The sequence below is a fragment of the Heterodontus francisci genome, chromosome 6 (genome assembly GCF_036365525.1).
Source record: "Heterodontus francisci isolate sHetFra1 chromosome 6, sHetFra1.hap1, whole genome shotgun sequence".
NCBI classification, from domain to species: domain Eukaryota; kingdom Metazoa; phylum Chordata; class Chondrichthyes; order Heterodontiformes; family Heterodontidae; genus Heterodontus; species Heterodontus francisci.
The window spans coordinates 154,238,965-154,262,372 of NC_090376.1; the positions used below are offsets into that span (position 1 = coordinate 154,238,965).

The 23,408-nt window shown below is 43.0% G+C and overlaps 1 protein-coding gene across 5 annotated transcripts in view; it reads right to left on the reverse strand.

Moving 5' to 3' along the window:
* abcc4 (ATP binding cassette subfamily C member 4 (PEL blood group)) overlaps window positions 1-23,408 on the reverse strand; it is a 566,891-nt gene that overhangs the window by 306,810 nt on the left and 236,673 nt on the right. For all 5 annotated transcript variants that reach the window (XM_068034379.1, XM_068034378.1, XM_068034377.1 and 2 more), the window contains exons 10-13: window positions 22,549-22,638; window positions 21,874-22,065; window positions 9,640-9,734; window positions 4,335-4,421 (exon numbers count right to left, since the gene is read on the reverse strand). In XM_068034379.1, the coding sequence (XP_067890480.1) occupies window positions 4,335-4,421; window positions 9,640-9,734; window positions 21,874-22,065; window positions 22,549-22,638 (464 nt within the window). The remainder of the gene's footprint in view (window positions 1-4,334; window positions 4,422-9,639; window positions 9,735-21,873; window positions 22,066-22,548; window positions 22,639-23,408) is intronic.

The following is a 23,408-nucleotide window of genomic DNA, read 5'->3' on the forward strand; positions in this document are numbered from 1 at the left end:
AGTATGGAAGGTCCTCATCATGGAACTCCTCTTTGCTGACACTGCTGCATTAACATCCCACACAGAAGAGTGTCTGCAGAGACTCATTGACAGGATTGAGGCTGCCTGCAACGAATTTGGCCGAACCATCAGCCTCAAGAAAACGAACATCATGGGACAGAACGTCAGAAATGCTCCATCTATCAATATCGGCAACCACGCTCTGGAAGTGGTTCAAGAGTTCACCTACCGAGGCTCAACTATCACCAGTAACCTGTTTCTTGATGCAGAAATCAACAAGCGCATGGGAAATGCGTCCGCTGCTATGTCCAGACTGGCCAAGAGTGTGTGGGAAAATGGCGCACTGACACGGAACACAAAAGTCTGAGTGTTTCAAGTCTGCATCCTCAGTACCTTGCTCTACGGCAGAGAGGCCTGGACAACGTATGTCAGCCAAGAGCGACGTCTCAACTCAGTCCATCTTTGCTGCCTCTAGAGAATCCTTGGCATCAGGTGGCAGGACCATATCTCCAACGCAGAAGTCCTCGAGGCGGTCAACATCCTCAGCATATACACCCTACTGAGCCAGCGGCAGTTGAGATGGCTTGGCCATGTGAGCTGCATGGAAGATGGCAGGATCCCCAAGGGTACATTGTACAGCGAGCTCGTCACTGGTATCAGACCCATCGGCCGTCCATGTCTCCGCTTTAAAGACATCTGCAAATGCGACATGAAGTCCTGTGACATTGACCAAAAGTTGTGGGAGTCAGTTGCCAGTGATCGCCAGAGCTGGCAGACAGCCATAAAGGCAGGGCAAGTCGAAGAGATTTAGCAGTTGGCAGGAAAAAAGGCAGAAGTGCAAGGGGAGAGCCAACTGTGTAACTGCCCCGACAACCAATTTTATCTGCAGCGCCTGTGGAAGAGTCTGTCGCTCGAGAATTGGCCTTTTCGCCACTACAGGCGCTGCTTCACAAACCACTGACCACCTCTAGGAACTTACCCATTGTCTCTCGAGACAAGGAGGCCAAAGAAGAAGAGAAGATTTTCGGCTGCAAATAGATAGAATTTGTGATTTTATAGTTTCTTGATTTACACAATTTATAATAGGTGATTGAGATACAATTCAATTTGATTGATTGATCGGCCAGAAATTCTACAAAGCTGTTTAGGGTAGCAGGGTAGTGAAGGGACTTTTTGTCCTCTATGGTCCTGTGCAAAATTCCAAGAACAGGGTCATTTAAATATCCTGAAACCAAGATATAGCAATGCCCTGAACAAAATTTGATGAGGATCATAACTGCGGCTCAAAAGGTCAGTTTGTCATAGAGTCATAAAGAGATACAGCACTGAAACAAGCCCTTCGGCCCACCGAGTCCGTGCCGACCATTAACCACCCATTTATACCAATTCTACATTAATCCCATTTTCCCTCTCACATCCCCACCTTCCCTCAATTCTCATACCATCTACCTACACTAGCGACAATTCTTTTACAATGGCCAATTTACCTATCAACCCGCAAGTCTTTGGCATGGGGGAGGAAACCGGAGCACCCTGAGGAAACCCAAGGTTGCAGTTCATCCATGCGCTCTTTGAATGTTTGCCTATCCATTGTCATCCCTTTAAGTAAGGTTTCCCAATCCATCATAGCCAACTCGCACCTCATATCTTTGTAGTATCCTTCATTAAGATTCAGGACCCTAGTCTCAGAATCAACTACGTCACTCTCCATCTTGATGAAGAATTCTATCATATTATGGTCGCTCATCCCCAAGGGGTCTCGCCCAACTAGACTGTCAATTATTTCTCTCTCATTACACAATATCCAGTCTAGGATGGCCTGTTCTCTAGTTTGTTCCTCAATGTATTGCTCCAGAAAACCATCCTGTATACACTCCATGAATTCCTCCTCTACAGTATTGTGACTAATTTGATTTGCCCAATCTATATGCAAATTTAAGATACCCATAATTACAGATGTTCCTTTATTGCATGCATCTCTAATTTCCTGTTTAATGCCATTCCCAATATTTCCACTACAGTTTGGGGGTCTATATACAACCCCCACTAACGTTTTTTCCCCTTAGTGTTTCTCAGCTCTACCCATACAGATTCCACATCGTCAGAGCTAATATCCTTCCTCACTATTGCGTTAATTTCCTCTTTAACCAGCAATGCTCCACCACCACCACCTCTTACTTTTTGTCTGTCCTTCTTAAATACTGAATACCCCTGGATGTTAATTTCCCATCCCTGGTCACCTTGCAGCCATGTCTCTGTAATCCCAACTGCATCATACCCGTTTACATCTATTTGCGTGATTAATTCATCCACTTTATTGCGAATGCTCCGCGCATTAAGGCACAAAGCCTTAAGGCTTGTCTTTTTAACATTACTTGTCCCCTTCCCACTATTTTTCACTGTGGCCCTGTTTGATTCTGGCCCTTGATTTCTCTGCCTATCACGTTTCTTATTCCCCTTACTGTCTTTTGTTCTTGTCTTTGATTCACCCTTCCTCTGACTCCTTGCAAAGGTTCCCATCCCCCTGCCATTTTAGTTCAAACCCTCCCCAACCACTCCAGCAAATACTCCCCCCAGGACATCAGTCCCAGTCCTGCCCAGGTGTAAACCGTCCAGTTTCTACTGAATGGAGGGATGTGACTAGTGGTGTTCCGCAGGGATCAGTGCTGGGACCTTTGCTGTTTGTAGTATATATAAATGATTTGGAGGAAAATGTAGCTGGTCTGATTAGTAAGTTTGCGGACGACACAAAGGTTGGTGGAGTTGCAGATAATGATGAGGATTGTCAGAGGATACAGAAGGATATAGATCGGTTGGAGACTTGGGTGGAGAAATGACAGATGGAGTTTAATCTGGACAAATGTGAGGAAATGCATTTTGGAAGGTCTAATGCAGGTGGGAGGTATACAGTAAATGGCAGAACCTTTAGGAGTATTGACAGGCAGAGAGATCTGGGCGTACAGGTCCACAGGTCACTGAAAGTGGCAATGCAGGTGGATAAGGTAGTCAAGAAGGCATACGGCATGCTTGCCTTCATCGGTCGGGGCATAGAGTATAAAAATTGGCAAGTCATGTTGCAGCTGTACAGAACCTTAGTTAGGCCACACTTAGAATATGCGTGCAGTTCTGGTCGCCACACTACCAGAAGGACGTGGAGGCTTTGGAGAGGGTACAGAGGAGGTTTAGCAGGATGTTGCCTGGTCTGGAGGGCATTAGCTATGAGGAGAGGTTGGAAAAACTTGGATTGTTTTCACTGGAACGACGGAGGTGGAGGGGTGACATGATAGAGGTTTACAAAGTTATGAGCGGCATGGACAGAGTGGATAGTCAGAAGCTTTTTCACAGGGTGGAAGAGTCAGTTACTAGGGGACATAGGTTTAAGGTGCGAGGGGCAAAGTTTAGAGGGGATGTGCGAGGCAAGGTTTTTACACAGAGGGTGGTGAGTGCCTGGAACCTGCTGCCAGGGGAGGTGGTGGAAGCAGATACAATAGCGACGTTTAAGAGACATCTTGACAAATATATGATTAGGAAGGGAATAGAGGGATATGGGCCCCGGAAGTGCAGAAGGTGTTAGTTTCGGCAGGCATCAAGATCGGCGCAGGCTTGGAGGGCCGAATGGCCTGTTCCTGTGCTGTACTGTTCTTTGTTCTTCTTTGGTCCCACCTCCCCCAGAACTGGTCCCAATGTCCCAGGAATCTAAAACCCTCCCCCTCACACTATCTCTTCAGCCATGTATTCATCCGATATATCCTGCTATTTCTACTCTGACTAGCACGTGGCACTGGTAGTAATCCTGAGATCACTACTTTTGAGGTATTACTTTTCAGCTTACTTCCTAGCTCCCTATATTCTGCTTTTAGGACCTAATCTTTTTTTTTAAACCTATGTCGTTTGTACCAATGTGTACCACGACCACTGGCTGTTCATCCTCCCGCTTCAGAATGTCTTGTAACCGCTCTGAGACATCCTTGACCCTAGCACCAGGGAGGCAACATACCATCGTTTATGGCCATTTTGCCTATCTATTCCCCTTACAATTGAATCTCCTATAACTATTGCATTCTCACACTTTTTACTCCTCCCCTGTGCAGTAGAGCCAACCGTGGTGCAACAAATTGGGCTGTTGCTGCTTTCCCCTGAGAGGCCATTCCCCCAACAGTATCCAAAGCAGTATTTTTCCTAAATTAAGGCCAGTATTTGATAAATCCTAGTAAAGCTGAATACATGCAGCACAGAAAATTTTAAAATATTTTTGTTTTGAAAATAAATTACCAGAAATGTATCAGACAACACTGCTGGTTCTGCATGGCAATTATTTTTCCAAAGCCACTCACCGTTCAAACAGGTGTCTCCCAACTTCAGCATCAACAGCACTGAGGGGGTCATCAAGCAAGTAGATATCAGCATCCTGATACACAGATCTTTAGGAAAAGCAACACTGAATCAGGTGAAAATATTATTCGAAAAAAAAAATCAACATTTTTGTTCTCAGCACATATATAAACAAAGCTGCCTCAAATTTTTCGCATCAGTTTCGAGATCAATATAGTAAGCAATCTTTATTTTTAATACTTAAAATACTTTAAGTATTATAAGATCACCTTGTTGTCTATTAAAATTATTAGTTACATTATCCAACTTGGTAAAAGAACCAGAGGCAACATGAAGAAAAAACTACGCAGCAAGTTATGATGGTCTGTAATGAACTGCCTGAAAAGGTGGTGGAAGCAAATTCAATAGTAACTTTCAAAAGGGAATTGGATAAACACTTGGAAGCGGAGAAAATTGCAGGGCTATGAAAGGCTTTGAAGAAAGACTTTCATGACCTCAGGACACCCCAAAGTGCTTTCCAGCCAATTAAATACTTTTGAAGTGTAGTCACCATTATAATGTAGGAAGAACGGCAGCCAATCTGTGCACAGCAAGATTCCACAAACAGAAACCTGATAACGACCAGATTTTTTTAAAGTGATGTTGATTGAATGATAAATATTGGCCGGGACACTAGGGAGAACTGCCCAGGTCTTTTTCGAAATGGTGCCAGGGAAGCATTTATGTTTACCTGAGATGGCAGACAGGGCCTCAGTTTAAAGGCTCACCTGAAAGACAACACCTCCGACACTCTTGCAGTACTGAGGTACTACTACTTTGGTACGATGGGAAAAGCTTATAATGGAATGTTTAGTCTGACTATCCATTCAATGGTCTCCTGTGATGCCGAGTGGAAAAATAAGGTGCTTCCCACAACAGATCTTAGTTGGCAGGCTAATTTGATGTGTTCCACAGTCTGGGACTTATGGCCAGATTCACACTTTAGGCCATCCCTCACCTTCCACTTGTGGAGCAGTAAGCTTCACTGCCTTGTGAGGATTCCACTGAATATCATCCACTCCCTTTGAGGGAGGTCAAAGCCAGTGGCCTCTGCTGTTGGTTGAGTGATGAGGTGTTGGGCCAGTGATGAGGTCTTGGCTCTTTAAGCTGCATGCATTCCATGATTGCACCCATTTAGATAGTGGGTTGATACCAGCTGTATGAATATTAGCTGCTGTTTCCCAGAATGGCAGGCACAATTTTAAGCACTTTCTTGGTGGGTTCTTCAAATGTTCATGAATGGGAAAGTCATGACTTTTCCCATCTCACCGAACCGAACACGATGGTGGTATGGTGAATGGCAGGCAGACAATGTGGGACAACACTATAAGCCATTCAGTTGAAGTGGACGTAAGAGTCCCTAACACAGTCCTCATGGCAGTGCTTAGTTGCACATCCACGATCTTTCTGTGGTGGCTGCAGTACCATGAGCAGAGCAGTATTCTACAGCCAAGTAGACAAGGTCTACTGTTGTGGTGTTAAGTGTTCTGGCTGTGCTCTCCCATGACATTTCAGTGAGCTTCTGGACCAGGTTCACCCTAGTTTTTACTTTTTGGCTAGTGCTGTTGAGATGAGGCCGATAGATGAGAGTCCTGCCCAGGGTAACACCAGGTATTTTGGGTAGAGATCATGGGCAAGTTGCCTTTCACAGAAGAAAATGTTGAGTTCTTTCCTGGCGGCATTAGGGTTCAGATGGAATGCAGCAACAATTGTCTTCTCTGGATTGTGATGAAGGCACAGGTCCGGAAATAGCATTCCAGTAGGCTCATGTCGCTGGTGAGCATCCCACTTGCTTCCTCTAGTTTTGATGCCTTGCCAAAAGTGCAATGTTATCAGTATAGGAAAACTTCTGGGAATTGGTGCTGGACACGTCAGCTCTATAGATGCTGAAAAAGGCCAATGCAAGCACCGATCCCTGGGGCAGATCATTACTGAGCATATGTGTTCAATTGGTCTTATCACCAAGACAAACGTGGAATTTATGGTTGCTTGTCAGGATGTTGATAGACCTAAGAGTTTTGCAACATTGAATGATGGTTAAAAACTTCAGTAGCAGGCCTTCACAGCAGATAATCTATGAAGGCAGCTGCAGCCTTCAATGCTTCTAGAGCCCTGCCTCAAATGTTGGTAGTGAGCATAAGGACTAGGTCAGAGCAGCTACTTCCTTCTCTGAAGCCCGCCTGTTCGTTTGGGAGGGTGGCTTCTAAAGTCTGTTTTATCCAGTTAAGGGTGAGCTGCTCAACCATCCTGTAGACTGTAGACAAAAGGGCAATGGGACGATAGCTTTTGGGATCGTGGGCTGGTTTTCCTGGCTTTAGAATAGCAATGACTTTGGAATGGTGCCAGACTTCTGGAATTATCCTAGTATCAAGGAGTGTTGGACTTGAGTTTGGCAAGTCACATCCATTTGGGCCCTGGAATTCTGGGTCAATGTCATCAGTCCCGGTGGCAGTCCCAGACTTGGTATTGTCAGTGCCGTGTCCACCTCTTCAGTGGTGAAGGCAACTAGAAAGGTGGTCTGTGGAGCGGCCTCTTGCAGAGAGAGCTTCAGCAGCCTTTTCACTTTGCATTTGTTTTTTGGTGGTATTCAGTACTGGGAGTGCAACCAGTATTGCATTAGAGTGTCAGCCTAGACTTCTGTGCTCAAGTCTCTGAAGTGCACTTGAACCCACAACCTTCTGACTCATAAGCATGAGTGCTGCTAACTGAGCCACAGCTGACATGTGAGGAAATAGTATGGCAGTGGAACGAATTAGTAACTCTGAGAGCAGGCCCAGATATGCTGGGCCAAATGGCCTCCTTCTGTGCTGCATCATTCAATGAACATATTAATTAACATCTAGTAAATTTTTCTTACTTAATTCTCAAAAAGGTACATATGCAAATATTTTATTAAGCCATACACATTCTTTTTACAAGATGTTTGCAGGAGTGCACTAATGCAACCAGGTTTCTTGGCTTGCTTGTGTTTGTATTAGTTACAATGTGGGTTGAGGCAACTTTTTTAGACATAATTTCTGGAGATAAATTAGGCATGGGGACGTGGTGAGGGAGGTCCTGTATACCTCTGGTTATGCCAGCTCGATACATTGCTCTTCACTGTCAGTGGGTGGATTGCTGTGCTGGCAGGAGGAGGTGAGTAATCCATGTAGAGTGAAGCTCCAGGCAATACTGCTGGAGGATCTGTCTCCGTACCACTTATCATTCCTCTTCCCTTAGCTAACAGCCCATTGTCTTATTGTCAGACTTTCCTTCAATTCCCTGTTCTGTTTTTGGTCTTGGAGGTGAACATGTGATGTGGAGTGGAGTAACAGTTCGAGGGACAGAAGTTGGTTTAGGATGAAGCTTGCAAAGTATTGCAGGTTTCTGGAGGTAGTGCCTCATCTGCTATTAGCAGTATTAATCATGCCGAAGTTGTCAGCTCACTGATTAAAGGGCATAATCTGGCCCTTGTGGCATAGCTGGCCTAAATGGGTGATGGCTGTCAGAATCCACTCAAGATGAGACCTCTTGGTAACTGCCCAGTGTGCGACATTGGAGAGACGATAGACCCATAGAGATCTTTAAAATAGCCCTACTTCCAAGCTGAAAGGATTCAGTGACATTGGATTATTTCTGGATTCCCATGAGCGTCTTCTACGGGTATATGAATTATAAGGTCTGCTAGTAGGTTGGTAGTAAGCCACTGGTCTCCATTTTAGTGGAAGGTTAAAGACCAGACCATTGGATTAAGGCTGCCCAATAGCAGTGTTTAAAGTTTGGAAACCCATGTCCCTCATCTTGCTTTGGGAGCTGAAAGTGCTTGGTATATTTTTGTGGCCTCTTGTTTACCCAGAAACATTTGGAGATGTTACTGTTGAGGCCATTGAATTGTTGGTTGATATCTTAATTGGCAGCATCTGAAATAGGAAATGAGGAAGAATACTTACCTTTATTTTGTTCCACTCTACGCAGGGGATTTATCAGCACATTACTGGAGGGGCAGGATGGGAGGATTCTGTGCAAAGAGCAGCAAATTTCAGTGCAACGTGCATAGTAATATACCAAAAGTCAGACATGGCCATCTAAAAGATTAGGACAGCCGTTTTTGACATCCTGAATACAAGTCTCTGTTTCAGAATAGTTGCATTTGTCACTGGAGAGCCACCCTAATGCTTTGAAAATTGTTGGCAGCAAGGTGATTTGGTTAGTTACTCATCATAGTGTGTCATGAGCAAACGTGGATATTTTATGTTCAATCCCTTCTGCCTGTATTCTGAATGGCTGAGTTCATTCTGTCTCATGTGGCCAAAGGTTCTACAGTCAGCACAAAGAGAAAGGGTGATATGAGGCATCCCTATCTTGTCCCTCAGTGGAGTGTGAGACCATTGGTGCATACTGGTGAATGTGGGGTGAGTACTGTATTTTAATGCAATGAAGGTTCACCAGACTTGTTCCTGGAATGGCGGGACTGTCCTATGGAGAGAGATTAGGGAAACTGGGCCTGTATTCTCTCGAGTTTCGAAGAATCAAAGGTGATCTCATTGAAACCTACAAAATACTTAAAGGGATAGACAGCGTAGATGCAGCTAAGATGTTTCCCCTGGTTGGGGAGTCTAGAACCAGGGGACCCAATTTCAAAATAAGGGGGAAGCCATTTAGGGCCGAGATGAGGAGAAATTTCCTTACTCAGAGGGTTGTGAATCTTTGGAATTCTCTACCCCAGAGGGCTGTGGCAGCTCAGTCATTGACAGATTGACAGATTTCTAAATACCAATGACATAAGGGGATATGGGGATAGTGTAAGAAAAAGGCATTGAAGGGGATGATCAGCCATGATCGTATTGAACGGTGGAGCAGGCTCGATGGGCTGAAAGGCCTACTCCTGTTCCTACGTTCCTAAATATGCAGCCAAAAGCCATCGTCAAGTGTCATGGGGCGAAATTTCCACTCTGCCTGATCAAATGTTTATTCTTCATCTCAGGAGATGATCAGGGCAGATGTTTTGGGACTACCACAGTGGTGAACTACTTTGAATCGCAGTCTGGTGTGGTTCCTCAAGAGGTGGCTCCATATGAGCCCTATTTATGTGCATCTCAGCCAACAGTTTATAGTCATTAATAGATTTTTCATCAAAAATCAAAGCAGCTCTTGAAACAGCTGCAATTCTTATAAAATATTTACCTGCACTTGGCAAAAAAAAAATTGCATAATTTCCTTCAAAGACATTAAATAAGTACAGGGTTATAGACACCTGCCAAAGTCTTACATAGTAGGAACCTGATTTACCTAGCCAAATTCACTCGAGCTTTTTGTCCTCCACTAAGTGTGACACCACGGTCTCCAATCTGGGTCAGGTCACCATTCTGCAGCATTTCGAAATCCTATCAGTCACACACAAAAAAAGGTAGTTTTTAATTATTTTTTTGAAAAAAGTTCTAAATTATCAGTTTACATTGGTTTCATCAACAAGACTTGATTTGACCAAAGGATTACTTCATAGATTTAAAACTCCCTGGGTTACATGCATACAAGATGGATAATTTTTAGAGGCTTTGCTTCCACTGTGGTACCTTGCTAGGTAACAGCATAGTTTATAAATCTGACCTTATAATATTATATGTTTTTACACCTGAAGCCTCATGCACAAGCTTTCCAACTGTTTCAGTGTATGCTCATATCTTAGACAAATCAAAGGGAAGCTGGATTTTTTTTCTAAAATTGAACTGGTTCAGTGTTTTTATTGCATAAAAATAAACAAATGCATGTATTAGGGATAAAAGTTCCAGCTTTCTTTAAAAGCTGAGCTCCCTTTATCCAGCTTTTAAATCATTCTGCATAGTAACCCACCACATAAAAAAAACAAAGAAGCAAGTCATCGTTCACTTCAGAAATATCTTCCAACCCTGTGGCCAACACTGCCCACTGTGCACTTCCCAGGGTCACAACTGGCAACCCCCATCTTCCCAAATGCTCCCCTGCGAACTTCAGACCTCTTCCTCATTCCTGGGCATCTGCTCCTCAGTTTGCGAGCAATGCCATGGGAAACGTACTCAAATTATAACTGCAAATATTTATAACAGCTAGAGTCCCAAATTGGTTTCTATAAGTTGACTAAAACAGAGATTGTTAGTCTTTTGTATCAGGCACTGCTTCAGTTACAAAAGTTGTTTGGGCAAATTGATAGTACAATGAACAACAACTGGACAAGGCTGCACATTTGAATCATATGACCTCTCTTTAAAATTCTAGTGCTTTCCTCTGTAGCATAATGTAGTTGCTGCACCATTCTTCAAGTGCAGTAGGATGGGTACATAAGAGCACAGGTTTCTCAATTGGCAGCTTTTATGGCAAAATCTCGACGTACAAACTAGAAACAAAATGTGCACCTTCTGACAATGGCAATTAAAACTACAAATCAAATCACTCATTCATACAGTGATCAAGGGATATACTCCACTGAATAACTCCAAGAAAATAAATCATCCCATATTCAGCACTTGTAGATTATAACAGCTAGCAATGAATTATTTTGAGGGCAGGCCATACATCCAAGGCCATCAGAGTTTGATGCATTAATATTGTTTATAAATCAAAACAAGCAGTTCCAACACTTATCTGAGTTAGTGAAAGAACTGAGACATTTTGGATTATAAAGGTCACTCATAAAAAGGTGTTTTTTAACACCTCTTTCGATTTTTGTGGGGCAGAAGCAAAATGAAGGCAAAAATCATCTACCCATGTCTGCCCCCACCTCCAACTGCCCCCTAGGATAAAATGTCCAGCTTGACTCTATGTTAGAGCTGTCGGAATTTTTTCCACCCATCCACGATTGGCTCATAGTTACTGTACATGAGGCCTGGCTCTCAAAATGGATCAGTTTGCCCGTCAAGGATTTCAGGCGGGCTGCACAATCGCTCCAGCAGCTGCCAATCTGAAGACTACTCAAACTTAAAATCAACTCCATTGCTGAATGTCCTAAAATCCATGTTCTTCATACTTGTCTTCAAAGCAAGGCATCAAACTTAATTTGCCTAGCGCTTTTAGGAGATGTCTTGATGACAAGTAATTTTACAAGGTAAATTCCTAGCTCTGGCACAGTACATGTTAAAAGATCAGTATTGCAGTTTTAAATTATTTTAAAAGCAAAATACTGCGGATGCTGGAAATCTGAAATAAAAACAAGAAATGCTGGAACCACTCAGCAGGTCTGGCAGCATCTGTGGAAAGAGAAGCAGAGTCAACGTTTCGGGTCAGTGACCCTTCATCGGGTCCCGATGAACCGATGAAGGGTCACTGACCCGAAACTTTAACTCTGCTTCTCTTTCCACAGATGCTGCCAGACCTGCTGAGTGGTTCCAGCATTTCTTGTTTTTATTTTAAATTATTTTAGCTGCGCTCCTTTCTGTTTCTGTGCCCATGCGTACTTCCAAATCAAAAGGCTGGAGAAATGGAGGCAACTGTTCTACCCGAGGCCAGTCTCAACAGCTGTGGCAGTGGTCAATTGTTCCTAGCCCACTGCCACAAATGCTGGGATGATTTAGCTGCTAATTTCAATTTATTTCTTGTGGAAAGTATTTCTCTTCCACGTTGAGACTAAGAACAGGGATTCACCATAAAGTCTGCATTATTGAAGAACAACCTAAATCCTAGCATTCAGCACAGAATTTTTAAGGATTCACAACCTTTTCAGAACTGACTGAAAGCACAGTGAAAAAGGCAATTTGTGAGAGACGCAATATTCAAATAAAGCAGAAAGATTTAATGGCCTTAGATTTCTAACATTCAAAGATGCAGCCAACATCAACCTTATAATCTGACTTTGAGCCATATTACTAGATGTTATTCAGGATACGAGACAAATCACAGAAGGTAATGTTACCAAGTCTGTTATAAAAACAAAGGTATTTTACCCATGGCAAGTGGGTGTGCCGGGTCGTGAAAGGCCACCCAGCGATAGCTGTCGGCCTTTCCGCACCCCGGGGAGGGGGCCTGGCAATCAGGCACAGGGTGCCCGATTGAGGGCTGCCCCCACCTCCCAACCCAACCCCGGGATCCAAGACGCCCCCTTCCCCCCAGATGACCACCCTAGCCTCACCAGGGCAGGGCCGATTCCCCTGGTGAGGCTGCCTGAGCTTACCTTCTGTCCCTGTTCCATTGCGTCCTCCTCAGTCGGCTGGGCTGCAGTCCCAGCAGTGGCCACCGCTCCCGGTGGCACTACTGAGACTAAGAGCTGCCGGCCCGCTGATTGGCCGGCAGCTCACTGAGGTAGGACCTCCTCCCTCAAGCGGGTGGAAGTCCCGCCTCGGGCCAAATGAAGCCCGGGGATCCGTAAAATACAGGACGGATCCCCAGGCTGGGCGGGAGCGGGATCGGCACCGACATTTACGTCGGAGTCCGGCTCCCGTCCGCCCAGCGTAAAATTCCGGCCAACGTTTCAGGTCTGTGCCCTTTCATCACAACTGACAAATGTTAGAAATGGAATAGGTTTTAAGCAAGTAAAGCGGGGGTGGGGGGAGAGAGAATAAAAGGAAAGGCGTGTGATAGGACAGAGGGCCAGAAATATTGCAGCAGGCCAATGACAGACATGTGGGCATGACAGCAGAAGCTTGTGTTGAAATGACAAGCAACCGGATGCTGGGGTCATGCTTGCGGACTGAACGGAGGTGTTCCGCAAAGGGGTCACCCAATCTGTGTTCGGTCTCCCCAATGTAGAAGAGACCGCATTGTGAGCAGCGACTACAGCATACTACATTGATAGAAGAATAAGTAAATTGCTGCTTCACCTGAAAGGAGTGTTTGGGGCCCTGGATAGTGAGGAGAGAGGAGGTAAAAGAGCAGTGGACCAGGGTGTCACAGAGGGAAAGATCCCTTCAGAATGCTGACAGGGGAGGGGAGGGGAAAGATGCATTTGGTGGTGGCATCACACTGGAGGTGGCAGAAATGGCAGAGGATGATCCTTTGGATATGGAAGCTGGTGGGGTGGAAAGTGAGGACAAGGGGAACCCTGTCGCGGTTCTGGGAGGGAGAGGAAGGGGTGAGGGTAGAGGTGCGGGAAATGGGTCGGACACGGTTGAGGGCCCTGTCAACCACAGTGGAGGGGGAGGGGATTCCTCAGTTGAGGAAAAAGGAAGACATATCAGAAGCGGTGTTGTGGAAGGTTGCATCATCAGAACAGATGCGTCGGAGACAGAGAAATTGGGAGAAAGGAATGGAGTTCTTACAGGAAGCAGGGTATGAGGAAGTGTATTTGAGGTTGCGGTGGGAGTAGGCTTATAATGAATATTAGTGGACAGTCTACTCCCAGAGATGGAGACAGAGAAGTTTTGGAAGGGAAGTGTCAGAGATGGACCATGTAAAGGTGAGAGAAGGGTGGAAATTGGAAGCAAAGTTGATGAGGATTTCCAGTTCGGGGCGAAAGCCGGAAAGGGCATACATACAGTCATAAATGTACCAGAAGAAGAGCTGAGGGAGGGGGTCTGAGTAGGGCTAGAACAAGGAATGTTCAACATACCCCACAGAAAGACAGGCACAATGAGGACCCATGTGGGTACCCACAGCAACACCTTTTATTTGAAGTAAGTGTGTGGAGTTGAAGGAGATGTTGTTCATTCTGAGAAGGGTGGTGGTGGATGGGGAATGGGTGGGCCTCACCATCCAAGGCCCCAAACACTCCTGTCAGGTGAAGCAGTGATTTACTTGTATTTCTTCCAATTTAGTATACTGTATTTGCTGCTCACAATGCGGTCTCCTCTACATTGGGGAGACTAAATGCAGATTGGGTGACCGCTTTGCTGAACACCTCCACTCAGTCTGCAAACCTGACCCTGAGCTTCCGGTTGCTTGCCATTTCAACACACCCCCCTACTCTCGCATCCACTGTCCTTGCCTGCTGCAGTGTTCCAGTGAATGTCAACAACGCAAGCTCAAGGAAACATAGAAACATAGAAAAAAGGAGTAGGCCATTCGGCCCTTCGAGCCTGCTCCGCCATTCATTATGATCATGGCTGATCATCCAACTCAGTAACCTGTTCCCGCTTTCACCCCATACCCTTTGATCCCTTTAGACCCAAAGCTATATCTAACTTCTTCTTGAACACATACAATGTTTTGGCCTCAACTGCTTTCTGTGGTAGAGAATTCCACAGGCTCACCACTCTCTGGGTGAAGAAATTTCTCCTCATCTCAGTCCTGAAAGGTTTACCCTGTATCCTTAGACTATGACCCCTGGTTCTGGACTCACCCACCATCGGGAACATCTTTACTGCATCTACCCTGTCAAGTCCTGTTAGAATTTTATAGGTTTCTATGAGATCCCCCCTCACTCTTCTGAACTCCAGTGAATATAATCCTAACCGACTCAATCTCTCCTCATATGTCAGTCCCGCCATCCCAGGAATCAGTCTGGTAAACCTTCGCTGCACTCCCTCCATACCAAGAACATCCTTCCTCACATAAGGAGACCAAAACTGCACACAATATTCCAGGTGTGGCCTCACCAAGGCCCTGTATAATTGCAGCTCCTGTACTCGAATCCTCTATGAAGGCCAACACACCATTTGTCTTTTTTACCGCCTGTTGGACCTGCATTCTTACCTTCAGCGACTGGTGCACAAGAACACCCAGGTCTCGTTGCATATTCCCCTCTCTCAGTTTATAGCCATTCAGATAATAATTTGCCTTCCTGTTTTTGCTATCAAAGTGGATAACCTCACATTTATCCACATCACACTGCATCTGCCAAGCATTTTTCCACTCACTCAACTTGTCCAAATCACCCTGAAGCCTCTCTGCACCCTCCTTACAACTCACCCTCCCACCTAGTTTTGTGTCATCTGCAAATTTGGAGATATTACATTTAGTTCCCTCATTTAAATCATTTATATATATTGTGAATAGCTGGGGTCCTAGCACTGATCCCTGCTGTACCCCACTAGTCACTGCCTGCCATTCGGAAAAAGACCCATTTATCCCTACTCTTTGTTTCCTGTCCGCCAACCAATTTTCTATCCATCGCAATACACTACTCCCAATCCCATGTGCTTTAATTTTACGCGCTGATTTCTTATGTGCGACTTTGTCGAAAACCTTCTGAAAGTCCAAATAAACCACATCCACTGGCTCCCCCTCATCAACTCTACTAGTTACATCCTCGAAGAATTCTAGTAGATTTGTCAAGCATGATTTCCTTTCATAAATCCTTGCTGACTCTGTCCGATTCTACCACTGTTCTCCAAGTGTTCTGCTATAAAATCTTTGATAATGGACTCTAGAATTTTCCCCACTACTAATGTCAGGCTGACTGGTCTATAATTCCCTGCTTTCTCTCTACCTTCCTTTTTAAATAGTGGGGTTACATTAGCTACCCCCAATCTGTAGGAACTGTTCCAGACTCTATAGAATCTTGAAAGATGAGCACCAATGCATCCACTGTTTCTAGGGCCACTCCTTAAGTACTCTGGGATGCATACCATCAGACCCTGGGGATTTATCGGCCTTCAATTCCATCAATTTCCCCAACACCATTTCTCTACTCCTACTGATTTCCTTCAGTTCCTCTCTCTCACTAAGCCCTGTGTTTCCCAACATTTCTGGTATGATATTTGTGTCCTCCTTTGTGAAGACAGAACCAAAGTATGTATTTAGTTGGTCAGCCATTTCTTTGTTCCCCATAATAAATTCCCCTGTTTCTGACTGTAAGGGACCTATACTGGTCTTCACCAATCTTTTTCTCTTCACATACCTATAGAAACTTTTACAGTCAGTTTTCATGTTCCCCACAAGCTTGCTCTTGTACTCTACTTTCCCCTTCTTTATCAATCCCTTGGTCCTCCTTTGCTGAATTCTAAACTGCTCAGATTCCTCAGGTCTGTTGTTTTTTCTGGCAAATTTATATGGTTCTTCCTTGGATCTAATGCTATCTCTAATTTCCCTTGTAAGCCATGGTTTGGCTACCTTTCCCGTTTTACTTTTGCGCCAGACAGGGATAAACAATTGTTGCTGTTCATCCATGCACTCTTTAAATGTTTGCCATTGCCTATCCACCGTCATCCCTTTAAGTAATGTTTCCCAATCCGTCATAGCTAACTCGCGCCTCATACCTTCGTAGTTTCCTTTACTAAGATTCAGGACCCTAGTCTCAGAATTAACTGCATCACTCTCCATTTTGAAGAAGAATTTTATCATATTATGGTCACTCACCCCCAAGGGGTCTCGCACCACTAGATTGTCAATTATTCCTCTCGCATTACACAAATTCCCAGTCTAGGATGGCCTGTTCTCTAGTTGGTTTCTCAATGTATTGGTCCAGAAAACCATCCCATATACACTCCAAGAATTCCTCCTCTGCAGTATTGTGACTAATTTGATTTGCCAAATCTGTATGCAGATGAAAGTCACCCATAATTACAGATGTTCCTTTATCGCATGCGTCTCTAATTTCCTGTTTAGTGCCATTGCCAACATCACCACTACAGTTTGGGGGTCTATATACAACCCCCACTAACCTTTTTTGCCTCTTAGTGTTTCTCAGCTCTACCCATACAGATTCCACATCATCAGAGCTAATATCTTTCCTCACTATTGCATTAATTTCCTCTTTAACCAGCAATGCAACTCCGCCGCCTTTTGCCTGTCCTTCCTAAATACTGAATACCCCCGAATGTTCATTTCCCATCCCTGGTCACCTTGCAGCCATGTCTGCGCAATCCCAACTGTATCATACCCATTTACATCTATTTGTGCAATTAATTCAACCACACATGAGGAACAACACCTCATTTTCCTATTAGGCACTCCACAGCCTTCTGGACTGAACATTTATTTCAATAATTTTAGAGCATGACTGGCCCCTTGTTATTGTTTTATTTTATTTTGTTTTATAATTTTTTTTACCACGTACCTGCCTTAAACTGAGTTTTCATGTTTGTGCTTTTGGCTAGGGCTGTTCATTATTCTGTCATTAACACATGCGCTGCACTAATGCTTTGTCTTTAGCACATTCTCTTTGCTTTTGCCCCATGACCTCCTTGTCAGTTAATCTCTCCAGCCCTCTGTCCTATCACACACCTTTCCTTTTGTTCTCTTTCCCACACATCCCCGCTTTACTTGCTTAAAACCTATTCCATTTTGAACCTTTGCCAGTTCTGATGAAAGGTCACAGACCCGAAACGTTAACTCTGCTTCCTTCTCCACAGATGCTGCCAGACTGCTGAGTATTTCCAGCACTTTCTGTTCTTATTCCAGATTTCCAGCATTCACAGTATTTTGCTTTTATTTTACCAAATCTGCTATTCTAGATAATTTGTAAATCACAGGATGATTATTCTGCATTCTACCATAGACAAAGAGAGAACTGCAAACTCAAATGCCATTGTCTTGTAACAAGCTACAGGGAAATTATGTCCCTCAAGTTTTCAAAATTTTATTGGTGGAGCTAAGCATAAACTTCAAAATGACCTGTATTGTCAATTCACTGACAGCTGTACAAAAAGTGACGATGGATGCTGAATTTCAAAAAGAAAAATTATCCACTCGTTTGTTGCAAATACTGGATTTATATGTTGACAAAATGTACTGGTTTAAATTGATAAAGGACACACAGAAAGAAAGAAACTGGGTAACTACAGACCTATCATGTTTAACATAAACTGAGAGGAAGTTACGGCAATCTATCAGAGAGAAAGTGACTGAGCAACTGGAGAAGTATCAATTGATCAGAAGAGTCAGCACGGATACGGCATTGGTTTCCCAACAAATCTTTATTATACCAGGACCCACACCAGGACTTGAGCACATAATCTAGGATGGCACTTCAGTGCAGTTCCAAGGAATGCTGCACTATCATAGATGCTATCTTTTAGATGAGAAATAAAATCAAGGCTATGGCTACCTGTATCGGTGGATGTAAAATATTTCATAGCACTTTTTGGAAGAAAAGCAGAAACGTTCAGTTGTCTTGGTCAACCTTCATCCCTTAAACGCCACCAAAGCAAATTAATTGCTCATTTATCAGTTTGTGGAATCTTCTTTGATTGCTTGGCTATCACATTTTCCCATGAAGCAATTCAAAGGTAATGTATTGGTATAAAAGATACTATTAATCCAGCAATAATAAATAGAAAGTGCCTCTGTCTGTACCGCACAGAGAGCTGAAACACTGTAAAGGCTATGATTAGATTTTGTTACAACCAGATGAGGATGGGGTCTCGGGCTCCCCTCTCAACCTTTTCCTGGGTTTGGCCGTAACAGGGTTTAATTTTTAAGAACACCGTGTTTTTAGCTTACCCTCAGTGAATCCTTGCTCACTGCTCTCTAATTGTAATAGCAAATAAATCAACCAGACAGGTTTTCTCAGATTTATACAAGAAATGTGTAAGTTTATTAACCGTAAAACTCTAATTCAGTTAAAACTACTAAAAATACGCGACTTGACCACGCTAACATGCATATGCGATAAACATACACACAAATAGAGACCGAAAAGCAGAGAGCATCAAAGGGGCAAGGTTTGAAGCAATAGCTGGAGTTCAGTTACTGGTTTTGGGTTTGATGTAAAGTCTTTGATTGAAGTTAAGTCTTGTAGTTCTTGTTGGGGCCCCGTGCACACTTTCAAACTTGTTTCACTGGTCTTCAGCCTGGAGGCTTAGTTACCTCTGTGGATCCCTGGAACTGTGTGTGTGTGTGTGTGTGTGTGTGTGTGTGTGTGTGTGTGTGTGTGTGTGTAAAAGAGAGAGAGAGAGATGATCTCTTTAAGTTCAGTTACAGTCTCCTCCCAAACCGTTCTGAGTTGGGCACAAATAAAAAAAAAAACAGGTTGGCCGCAGGTTAATTATGTGACTAGTTCCCTGTGCGAAACAACCTCCCCTGCGAGCTTTATGGATTCCTTCAAGCTTACCAGACATTCTCAGTGGGGTGTGTGGAATGCTGACCCTCACACATTCAATGTCTCTTGATAACCACTATTGACAAAATCCATCTGGCTAAGTGAATCAGGGAGACACTCCCATTGTCTTCTTTATGCAACTGTCTTTTAGAATGCAAATGTGCAGCTATGTTTTCAGCCACTGTCCTTTAGAACGCAAATATGAAGCCATGTTTTCAGCTATAGTCTTTTTAAACAAGTTATTTCCAGTCCAGTAATAGTTCAAAAATAATATTCCATTTACAAAATTAATATGTCTCATTTTGGCAGGTGTGGTTTTTGTCACAATATGAAGAAACAATTTCCATAGCACTTGATTACATATTTAATCAAACCACTTCCCAATCAATTAATTATTTTTTGAAGAGCAGCCATTGTTATGTAGGGTAATGGAGTATTCGATTTACACACAGGAATGTCCAATAACATCAGTGAAAAGAATATGCTTAAGGAAGAAGTGTGGGCAAGACACTAGGGGAACCTACTCTTCTATGAACAGTGCAATGGAATCCTTTACACTTATTTGTGCAGACAAATGGAGCTCTGATTTAATCTCACATTAAAAAGATACAACCCCTCAGTACTACAATGATGTGTCTATTTACATTATGTCCATAGAGAGGCTTGAACCCATAATTTTCTGAATGAGAGGAGAGAGTGCTATCAACTGAGGCGGCCTGACAGCAACATAGAATAATGCAGAGAAAATGGAATGGCTAATTCTGACAATTAAATAAAAAGTTTGAGTTATACAAGTGACAAAATATGAAAGATCATGCTTTACAATTTAACAATTGTAGTAACTTCTTATGCAACGTTCTATTTGTAGAATGTATGTTAAAAAATCAATTTAATATGTCAGGAGGAGGTACTATGAAATAGTACCACACAGTGATAGGATAATCACTGACAGCCAGAGTGAGCAAACTCAGTTGTGTTAGTTTTGTAGCATGGAATGCTTTATTTGTGGGGCTGATACTACAGGACGTTTTGTAGCAGTATGAAGCAGGAACTAGTCGCAGCTGGCACTCCCTGCTTACTTGTGCCAACACAGAGCTATTTGATTTTTAAAAAACCTACAGGAAGGTAGTTCCAGTCAGGTTGTTATCTCATGTGCATAGAATAAACTGTTCACGTATTCCGTGAGATTACAATTTATCTATCACTTTATATTGGGAATATATACTGAGCAAATTATATTTATTCAAAAAAGTGACAAAGCAGCTTTAAAAATGAATCAAATGTTAATCTAATGGAGATTAATACTGCAGTCACTTTTCCCCAGTAGCTACCATCTTGAAAATCCTCTTTGTGGAAAGAAGGCAAGCGGATTTCATTTTAAGCAAGAGGCTTTCCATATATTGGTGTTTGGTCAGCTCTTGTATGTTTTTTATACAATAACGAATGTATGCAGAGGTGATGGACTGCAAACAAATATTGGGGAGAGCAGAAACAGATTTGACAAAATGTAATTTAAGGTGTACAATAGAATTTTGGCAGAAAGAAAATTCACTGTCAGAGTGCTTTGAAGAGAAGGAACCAATGGACTGGAGTTGAAAGGAACAACAAACTGTTCGGAACATAGGAATATAGGAGCAGGAGTAGGCCATTCAGCCCTTCGAGCCTACGCCACCATTCTAGATCATGGCTGATGATCTACCTCAACACCATATTCCTGCACTATCCCCATATTCCTTGATGTCATTAGCAACTAGAAGTCTATTGATCTTTGTCTTGAACTTGGTGACTGAGCTTCCACCACCCTCTGGGGCAGAGAATGCCAAAGATTCACCACCCTATTCTGGGATTGTGTCCCCTAGTTCTGGACCCCACAGCCAGGGGATTCATCCTTTCGGCATCTACCCTGTCTACCCCTTTAAGAATTTTATAAGTTTTTATGAGATAGCCTTTCATTCTTCTAAACTCCAGAGTACAGTACTCCCAACGACATGTCGGGTTCGGGTTGGACTGCTCTTCCGGGCTTAGGTCAGGCCGGACACACTCTAGCACCACCTCTGGTACATGTCTCCAATCTTAAATGTACTTTTTAAACATCCTTTCAAGTCCAGTTACAGTTTTTGTTGCTTATCTGCACAAGCTTAAAAAGTGAAAAACGGAAGGGTTGGGTCGGGTGCGGGAAAAAATCAAAGGACTCGGGCCGGGTCAGGCTCGGGTCATACAGTCAGAGTTTTACAGCACAGAAACAGGCCCTTCGGCCCAACGCGCCTGCGCTGACCATCACGCACCCGTCCTAACTAATCCCATTTCCCCACACTTGGCCCGTAGCCTTGTATGTTATGGCGTTTCAAGTGTTCATCTAAATACTTCTTGAATGTGGTGAGCGTTCCTGCCTCTACCACCCCTTCAGGCAGTGCGTTCCAGATTCCAACCACCCTCTGGGTGAAACAATTTCTCCTCAACTCCCCTCAGGCATTACATCATTATGGCACAAACAAATGAAAGCACATTCTGGATCTTCTCCCTCACTAAATAAAAACACTCATTTATGACGACAATTTGCCTTTAAGCCATTTAATTGATAAGCAAATAATATACTGTGTCAGCATTAGAGCCTGTGTAGGTAGGCTTTCGATACTCACTTCCTTCAGAGCACACGCTGTGATGACTTTTTCATATTTTTCTCTTTGGTATTCTTTACCAAATAGGATGTTGCTCCGAACTGTACCAGGAAATATCCATGGCAGTTGAGCACAATAAGCTATTTTGCCTTTGATGTCCAGGATACCGTTTTGTTTTGCAAGTTCTCCAAGTATTGCAGCGAGAATGGAAGACTGCGAACAAGAGTTTGATAATATAACTCATAAATAATTGTTGCTCTCCAAGATTCAAGGTTTAGCTATTTCAATAAACTATTCAATTTACAATAGTTGATCAGTAACTCAACTTGACAGAACAATCATAAGATTGCCTTCTCATGGTGCCTGAAAAGTAAAATTTTACCACGGCTCAATTTGAATTCAGGCAGAAAATCAGTTTTCCAAAATAAGGGAAGCAAACGAAAGTAAGGTTAAAAATAAAATCCATCTTGAAGACAGCCTTGCAGGAAAAGGGTCTCAGAAAACATACAATAATTTAAAAATAAAAATAGTAAACTGAAATAAAGACAGAACAAAATTCCAGAAAAAAAACACAAAAATCTATCCAGCGTCAAGTTACCTTTCAAGGTGAGTGTTACAATTTCTGGCTCCACAGACAATACATTTATAATTTAAAGAACTGAGTTAATGTCTAACAAATCCAAAACTAAAACTCACTTTACCAGCACCCACAGGTCCAATCACAGCCATAAGTTCCCCTGGTTTGAGAGAGAAACTAATATTTTGCAGTGACGGTGTTTCTATTGTCTGTCAAACAAACAAGAAATAATAAATGAATGGGAAATACACACAATCTGAATAGAACACAAAATGCAAAACTAGGCTTCATACGACATTCTTTTAGTTTTTATGGGGTAAAATTGAGAGTCATACTTCAAGAATCAACTGGGATCCAATGGGAAACATATCATAACTTTTTCGTTACATGCTTTCATATTCTGTTATTCATTCTAACAGTTCATTTAGCTTAGTTTTACAATGCAACTTTCCTGAATATTTATATTTTTCTGGATTCTGTATTCTGACTTCTGAACAGTAGAGGATTGCTTGTAAACAAGAAATTTTGCTCAAAACATTTAATTCACAAACAACAAATGGCATTGCTGATGGCAGTTAAACAAACGGGACCAGAAATTGCTCGGAATTATAAAGATCTAATAACAATGTTCGCCATTGATTCATAAAATATTTAGCAATTTTCATTTTAAAAGATACATCATAAACTTCCTCCAGGTTAAATATTGGGAAAACTGAAGCCATTGTTATTGTCTTGTTCAAACCTGAGCTGAGCTTCTGACCTCATATCCTCTCCATCCCAAAGACTACCTTCTTTCAACCTCTAACAACCACTGCTGGAAACCTTATTCATGCCTTTGGCAACCCCAACAAACCTGATTAATTAAATGTGTTCCTGGCTGACTTTCCACCCTCCAACCTTCGTAATCTTCAGTCAAACTCTGATGTCCATATCAATACCACACCAAGTGTCCACCCATCCTCACTGACCTACATGGCTT